Genomic DNA, 9,013 nt, shown 5'->3' with positions numbered 1-9,013 from the left:
CAAAAATGACAAAAATGACAAAAATGACAAAAATGACAAAAATGACAAAAATGACAAAAATGACAAAAATGACAAAAATGACAAAAATGACAAAAATGACAAAAATGACAAAAATGACAAAAATGACAAAAATGACAAAAATGACAAAAATGACAAAAATGACAAAAATGACAAAAATGACAAAATGACAAAAATGACAAAAATGACAAAAATGACAAAAATGACAAAAATGACAAAAATGAAAAAAATGACAAAATGACAAAAATGACAAAAATGACAAAAATGACAAAAATGACAAAAATGACAAAAATGACAAAAATGACAAAAATGACAAAAATGACAAAAATGACAAAAATGACAAAAATGACAAAAATGACAAAAATGACAAAAATGACAAAAATGACAAAAATGACAAAAATGACAAAAAATGACAAAAATGACAAAAATGACAAAAATGACAAAAATGACAAAAATGACAAAAATGACAAAAATGACAAAAATGACAAAAATGACAAAAATGACAAAAATGACAAAAATGACAAAAATGACAAAAATGACAAAAATGACAAAAATGACAAAAATGACAAAAATGACAAAAATGACAAAAATGACAAAAATGACAAAAATGACAAAAATGACAAAAATGACAAAAATGACAAAAATGACAAAAATGACAAAAATGACAAAAATGACAAAAATGACAAAAATGACAAAAATGACAAAAATGACAAAAATGACAAAAATGACAAAAATGACAAAAATGACAAAAATGACAAAAATGACAAAAATGACAAAAATGACAAAAATGACAAAAATGACAAAAATGACAAAAATGACAAAAATGACAAAAATGACAAAAATGACAAAAATGACAAAAATGACAAAAATGACAAAAATGACAAAAATGACAAAAATGACAAAAATGACAAAAATGACAAAAATGACAAAAATGACAAAAATGACAAAAATGACAAAAATGACAAAAATGACAAAAATGACAAAAATGACAAAAATGACAAAAATGACAAAATGACAAAAATGACAAAAATGACAAAAATGACAAAAATGACAAAAATGACAAAAATGACAAAAATGACAAAAATGACAAAAATGACAAAAATGACAAAAATGACAAAAATGACAAAAATGACAAAAATGACAAAAATGACAAAAATGACAAAAATGACAAAAATGACAAAAATGACAAAAATGACAAAAATGACAAAAATGACAAAAATGACAAAAATGACAAAAATGACAAATATGACAAAAATGACAAAAATGACAAAAATGACAAAAATGACAAAAATGACAAAAATGACAAAAATGACAAAAATGACAAAAATGACAAAATGACAAAAATGACAAAAATGACAAAAATGACAAAAATGACAAAAATGACAAAAATGACAAAAATGACAAAAATGACAAAAATGACAAAAATGACAAAATGACAAAAATGACAAAAATGACAAAAGACAAAATGACAAAAATGACAAAAATGACAAAAATGACAAAAATGACAAAAATGACAAAAATGACAAAAATGACAAAAATGACAAAAATGACAAAAATGACAAAAATGACAAAAATGACAAAAATGACAAAAATGACAAAAGTGACAAAAGTGACAAAAGTGACAAAAATGACAAAAATGACAAAAATGACAAAAATGACAAAAATGACAAAAATGACAAAAATGACAAAAATGACAAAAATGACAAAAATGACAAAAATGACAAAAATGACAAAAATGACAAAAATGACAAAAATGACAAAAATGACAAAAATGACAAAAATGACAAAAATGACAAAAATGACAAAAATGACAAAAATGACAAAAATGACAAAAATGACAAAAATGACAAAAATGACAAAAATGACAAAAATGACAAAAATGACAAAAATGACAAAAATGACAAAAATAACAAAAATGACAAAAATGACAAAAATGACAAAAATGACAAAAATGACAAAAATGACAAAAATGACAAAAATGACAAAAATGACAAAAATGACAAAAATGACAAAAATGACAAAAATGACAAAAATGACAAAAATGACAAAAATGACAAAAATGACAAAAATGACAAAAATGACAAAAATGACAAAAATGACAAAAATGACAAAAATGACAAAAATGACAAAAATGACAAAAATGACAAAAATGACAAAAATGACAAAAATGACAAAAATGACAAAAATGACAAAAATGACAAAAATGACAAAAATGACAAAAATGACAAAAATGACAAAAATGACAAAAATGACAAAAATGACAAAAATGACAAAAATGACAAAAATGACAAAAATGACAAAAATGACAAAAATGACAAAAATGACAAAAATGACAAAAATGACAAAAATGACAAAAATGACAAAAATGACAAAAATGACAAAAATGACAAAAATGACAAAAATGACAAAAATGACAAAAATGACAAAAATGACAAAAATGACAAAAATGACAAAAATGACAAAAATGACAAAAATGACAAAAATGACAAAAATGACGAAAATGACGAAAATGACAAAAATGACATAAAAATTACTTGTTTATTCGTGGCTTGAATTTGTTGGATTAATGGAAGTGAGTCTGACCCGAGATAAATTTTAACTTTCATTGAATTTTTTCTTTAATATCTGTTTCAGCTTTAAAATCTGATGATTTTACTTTGATCAATATTGAAAACGAGAAAATAAATTGCCAATTAGTATTCAAAACGGAATTTTCCGATGAAAGTTGCTTTATGCTCTTTGCCATTGATTCCTAATTAGTTTTGGTTTTCTGACTCTTTTTTCGATTGCCACGTGTCTGCTGTGCCTGGAATCAACTGGAAATCCTCACAAACACATTCCGGAAATCCACAAAACTTTCACCCCTGATCGACTGGACTGAATAGAAACGAGTGACACGAGCCATACGGGAGCGATGAGACTTCGATGCAACGATTTGACCCACATCGAGCGAGCCCGCCAGAGGACACTCCGGTTGACCATTACGATTGTGGTCGTATTCGTTTGGTGCTGGACGCCATACGTCGTCATGACCCTGTGGTAGGTTTCGAACTTTAGGAAATTCTCAATGAACAAAAAAAAAACAAACTTTCTCCTGAAGAGTTTCCAATCAAATCTCAATGCAGTCGCAAATTGAGAAACTCACTCAAGTCAAGTCTCATGTTTCATTCATCCCATCGACGCAGGTATATGTTCGATCGGGAAAGCGCTACCAAGGTGGACGGGGCCATTCAAGATGGGCTGTTCCTGATGGCCGTTTCCAATTCCTGTATGAATCCCCTGGTGTACGGATCGTACGCAATGAAGTGCCGCAGACCGTGTTGGCGACGACAGCAGACCCCAAACGGCGTCCAGACGCCGAACGCAGCTCAACGACGGTCGACAGGTGAGAGAAAATTACTTACCACTTTCAATGTTTAATACCTTTGAAAATTTTTCGACAATCTAAAGAGACTTGCAGACGAATGTCGGCAAAAGTTTGAAATATTTTTGAAAAATGTTGAAAAATTTGAAGAAATATTGGAACTTTTTTAATCAATTTAAAACTTCTCTAACTTGCATTTGATTCAAATAAGACGTTTGCCATTATTGTCATTTTTGACAATTTTGTCATTTTTGACAATTTTGTCATTTTTGTCATTTTTGTCATTTTTGTCATTTTTGTCATTTTTGTCATTTTTGTCATTTTTGTCATTTTTGTCATTTTTGTCATTTTTGTCATTTTTGTCATTTTTGTCATTTTTGTCATTTTTGTCATTTTTGTCATTTTTGTCATTTTTGTCATTTTTGTCATTTTTGTCATTTTTGTCATTTTTGTCATTTTTGTCATTTTTGTCATTTTTATCATTTTTGTCATTTTTGTCATTTTTGTCATTTTTGTCATTTTTGTCATTTTTGTCATTTTTGTCATTTTTGGCATTTTTGTCATTTTTGTCATTTTTGTCATTTTTGTCATTTTTGTCATTTTTGTCATTTTTGTCATTTTTGTCATTTTTGTCATTTTTGTCATTTTTGTCATTTTTGTCATTTTTGTCATTTTTGTCATTTTTGTCATTTTTGTCATTTTTGTCATTTTTGTCATTTTTGTCATTTTTGTCATTTTTGTCATTTTTGTCATTTTTGTCATTTTTGTCATTTTTGTCATTTTTGTCATTTTTGTCATTTTTGTCATTTTTGTCATTTTTGTCATTTTTGTCATTTTTGTCATTTTTGTCATTTTTGTCATTTTTGTCATTTTTGTCATTTTTGTCATTTTTGTCATTTTTGTCATTTTTGTCATTTTTGTCATTTTTGTCATTTTTGTCATTTTTGTCATTTTTGTCATTTTTGTCATTTTTGTCATTTTTGTCATTTTTGTCATTTTTGTCATTTTTGTCATTTTTGTCATTTTTGTCATTTTTGTCATTTTTGTCATTTTTGTCATTTTTGTCATTTTTGTCATTTTTGTCATTTTTGTCATTTTTGTCATTTTTGTCATTTTTGTCATTTTTGTCATTTTTGTCATTTTTGACATTTTTGACATTTTTGACATTTTTGACATTTTTGACATTTTTGACATTTTTGACATTTTTGACATTTTTGACATTTTTGACATTTTTGACATTTTTGACATTTTTGACATTTTTGACATTTTTGACATTTCCGACATTTCCGACATTTCCGACATTTTTGACATTTTTGACATTTTTGACATTTTTGACATTTTTGACATTTTTGACATTTTTGACATTTTTGACATTTTTGACATTTTTGACATTTTTGACATTTTTGACATTTTTGACATTTTTGACATTTTTGACATTTTTGACATTTTTGACATTTTTGACATTTTTGACCTTTTTGACATTTTTGACATTTTTGACATTTTTGACATTTTTGACATTTTTGACATTTTTGACATTTTTGACATTTTTGACATTTTTGACATTTTTGACATTTTTGACATTTTTGACATTTTTGACATTTTTGACATTTTTGACATTTTTGACATTTTTGACATTTTTGACATTTTTGACATTTTTGACATTTTTGACATTTTTGACATTTTTGACATTTTTGACATTTTTGACATTTTTGACATTTTTGACATTTTTGACATTTTTGACATTTTTGACATTTTTGACATTTTTGACATTTCCGACATTTTTGACATTTTTGACATTTTTGACATTTGTTACATTTTTGACATTTTTGACATTTTTGACATTTTTGACATTTTTGACATTTTTGACATTTTTGACATTTTTGACATTTTTGACATTTTTGACATTTTTGACATTTTTGACATTTTTGACATTTTTGACATTTTTGACATTTTTGACATTTTTGTCATTTTTGACATTTTTGGCATTTTTGTCATTTTTGACATTTTTGACATTTTTGACATTTTTGACATTTTTGACATATTTGACATTTTTGACATTTTTGACATTTTTGACATTTTTGACATTTTTGACATTTTTGACATTTTTTACATTTTTTACATTTTTGACATTTTTGACATTTTTGACATTTTTGACATTTTTGACATTTTTGACATTTTTGACATTTTTGACATTTTTGACATTTTTGACATTTTTGTCATTTTTGACATTTTTGACATTTTTGACATTTTTGACATTTTTGACATTTTTGACATTTTTGACATTTTTGACATTTTTGACATTTTTGACATTTTTGACATTTTTGACATTTTTGACATTTTTGACATTTTTGACTTTTTTGTAAATTTAGACCTTTGTGACACTTTGAATAATATAGATTGGTTTTTCAATTTTTTGGTTTCTACCTTTCGAAGCAAGGAAAACGTGTGGGAAAATGTGAATCATGTTGAATCAAAAGTTTGTGTGCCATCTCCAAACTTTTTTTCCTCACGTGACGATGACAAACTCGATTTCAATTTTTGGCTGCGACTTAATCTGTCCCTGTCAGTTCTATCATTGTTTTCATTCCACTCGACGAAACACATCGTTCGACGTCGAGAAGCATCGTCGTTTTCACGTTCCCAAAATTTTCTGGGTCTGCCACCATGCCGAGTTTCGTTTACTTTGGTCAAAATTTCTATTTACTCAGGACAGGACCCGGTTTGCCGTTTGCTGGCACTCTCGCCGGCTAGTGCTGGTTCAACAAGTTTCAGACACGCCTCGGTCATATTGTGTGTTTAAGATTCTGTTGCTGAACGCATACGGCAAGGGGTGATTTAATTTATATCGCCATGGATTTCAATTTCTGATGCAAATAGGTTCCAATGAGGTAACATTTTTAAAGGTTAAAATTCGAAGATACTTCTAGTGAACCATCGTGCATATTTTAATTGCGTTTTATAACAAATGTTTATGAGCTTCATTTGCGCCATTTATGGCTCGGTAATTTAATCAGTAGCACTGTGTGGGTGAGATGTTAAACGATCTCGTGGGAGTGCTCTTGAAAAAATAATCGTTTTGAATTCTTGCAGCCCTCTCGGTTAAAAATTATGTATGAATGTGATACCAAGAATCACTTCAATGAAATAAATTTTCCTACATTATGGAATGATACCAAAGGATTCCGTTACAATTGATACACACTTGACTTGACTTGTCCAAGGATAACTGTTTTCAATAACACTCAAACAACTTTTTTATTTACATACTTACCATCATACATACATACATACATACATAAATAGAATCCAGAAATCCCGAGGAAGGATTTTTGTGCTCTCCAAATGTATTCATAAATAAATTGAACTCGTTCCTTACCCGGGGGATTTGTGTTGTCTTCTTTGCCATTTCAGATGCCGTCTCGGGGATGGCCGGGCCACATTCGGATCGCCTTACCGGTCGGGACAATAAGGACGAGCTGGTGTACGAACAGCAGCGCAGTATCAAAATGAACCAGTTAAGCCTTAACAATGGAATTTTGCCGTTCGGTGGCCCAAGTAAGTCCGTAGGTATTTAGGTCTATTTGGCAAAGAGAATGGGAGTGGAAGAGCAGCGTTCTTGTTAGAGGTTGGTGTTTTTTTCCTTTTGAGTTAGAGGTTAGGTTAGGTTTCGGTGAATTTTTGTACAGCCTATAGTTTACTGAAACGGCGGATTAAAATAAATTCTAAAAATATGATCGTGGGAAAATGCGTGGGATTAGTTTATACCAGATAATAGGACGATAACGTTATGCATGATAATAAAATTTAAAATGTGGTATTATGTAACGATGAACGGTACCAATTAATTGGTTTTCAGTGAAGGGCCTCTATTATTCAGCTATTAGAGAGAAAAGAACATCGAAATGTTCATGATTGATGATAATTTTTCTTTTGATAGCGTAAATCAACTTAAGCGGAACTAGCTGAAAACTCATCTTGAGTGGATCTATTAACTTTTCCTAAAATCATGGCCATGATTATTTATTTTATGAATCTTGTCTATATGTTGAAAGAACACTTTTTCAAGATCTTTTCATACATGCTTTGTCATTTTTTAAAAATTAATCAAACGGAATAATGTTTTTAGTAGCTTGAAAAACATACGTTTTTTCTGCTGCAATTTTCACCAATCTATGCTGACTTTGAATGTTAATGTATGTAACTTTTGGCCGTTATGAACTGATACTTAATGACTAAAAATGGAGTAAAACTCATAAAATAGCCCAATTCGGGTTTTTGTAACGAGTTTTCCATCAAAATATCAATTAATTGCTACTAGCTTCCAAAATCATCCGCTAGTTTCGAAACCGTATGCCTTATGTATCACACGCAGTTTTTACCCCTGAATGTATGCAGCACCTTATTATTTTTCTTATTGTATCAGCTCTAGGGACAGAAAAGATGTAAAATTGCTGTAATTGGTGTCACAGCGTGCCAGATCAGGCACACAATAAGTTTGATTTTTGGGGTACAAGAAATGTTTTTGATTCTTTATTTCAGAGGGAAGACGGGAAGGAAGAGAAAGGCTTTCATACATATTTTTAGCATAATTCGAGAATTTAAGAAGGCAAGCAAAAAAGAGTGATAATTTCAGAATGAGAATTTATCTTCATAGCCATTTCTATTCAAATTTTAAGAAGCAGCTTTCATTTAAAAAGGTTTTTCTTGATGTTGAAATTTCAATTACAATCGATACAGACGCCGATCGATTTTTGAAGCAGGCCCGTATATTTTGTGTTGCCAACATCGTTCATACCAAGCGTCATAGTGGAACTAAGGATCGGCAACTGCATTTGAAGGTGTTGAGAACGATTAAGGCAAACCCAGGGCAGTCGGACTATGACATCGACAAATTTTCAAAAATTTTACTAAGCCACTACAGATCGGTGTGATGTCTTCGGCAAGTTCAAATTCGTTTTTGCCGATAAATTTGCAAGAATGTGTTTGATCTGGTAAGGTATTTGCAGCTGCGGACGAAAAATCCCGGTTTTTATGAAAAAATAAGACCGTGGACTCAGAAATGTACAAGGAGAAGTGTCTGAAAAACGTATTTTTCCGTACATTAGACACATTCCACGCGCTTGTACCGCTCAAAAGTGATTTTTATCCGTTCGCGTATCAAAAAATCTCAAAATTGTCTATAATTTTGATAATTCAAATCACACGAAACCAACGAAAAAAGAGAAAAAAAATTTTTTACACATGTGTTAGATGATTTTCAAAATCAGTTTTTTTGTTGAAAAAAGTGGTGTTTTTGACAACTTTTACAAAATCATTATTTTTAATATATGGATGATTTTTTTTCGGAAATATTTTTAGTATGTTCAGAAGCCAAAAAACACGGCTTCATTTTGTAGAAAAAAGAATTTTTTTATATCCAATATAGTTGGTTTGAAAAGCGAACAAAAACAGTCGCAAATGAGTGAATTCACGTCACAAAAAAGGGGAAGTTTTTAATTTTACGAGAAAACTCTGACTTTTTTTAAATAAAAAAATTAGATTTTCTTCAAAAATGATAAGACGATTCTGAAACACTAAAATTTATAGAAATCGGTCGGAATCTAGCTGAGTTACAACAGCGCGAATGAGTGA

The 9,013-nt window shown here is 29.3% G+C and overlaps 1 protein-coding gene across 1 annotated transcript in view; it reads left to right on the top strand.

Annotated features, from left to right (window-relative positions):
* LOC129755141 (adipokinetic hormone/corazonin-related peptide receptor variant I-like) overlaps window positions 1-9,013 on the top strand; it is a 294,680-nt gene that overhangs the window by 268,373 nt on the left and 17,294 nt on the right. Inside the window, exons 5-7 of the mRNA XM_055751493.1 lie at window positions 2,904-3,057; window positions 3,204-3,403; window positions 6,794-6,937. Of these exons, the coding sequence (XP_055607468.1) occupies window positions 2,904-3,057; window positions 3,204-3,403; window positions 6,794-6,937 (498 nt within the window). The remainder of the gene's footprint in view (window positions 1-2,903; window positions 3,058-3,203; window positions 3,404-6,793; window positions 6,938-9,013) is intronic.

This window comes from Uranotaenia lowii, chromosome 3, assembly GCF_029784155.1.
Source record: "Uranotaenia lowii strain MFRU-FL chromosome 3, ASM2978415v1, whole genome shotgun sequence".
Taxonomy (NCBI): Eukaryota; Metazoa; Arthropoda; class Insecta; order Diptera; family Culicidae; genus Uranotaenia; species Uranotaenia lowii.
Note: the sequence above shows the minus strand (reverse complement) of the source record. Positions and strands in the feature narration are given on the sequence as shown.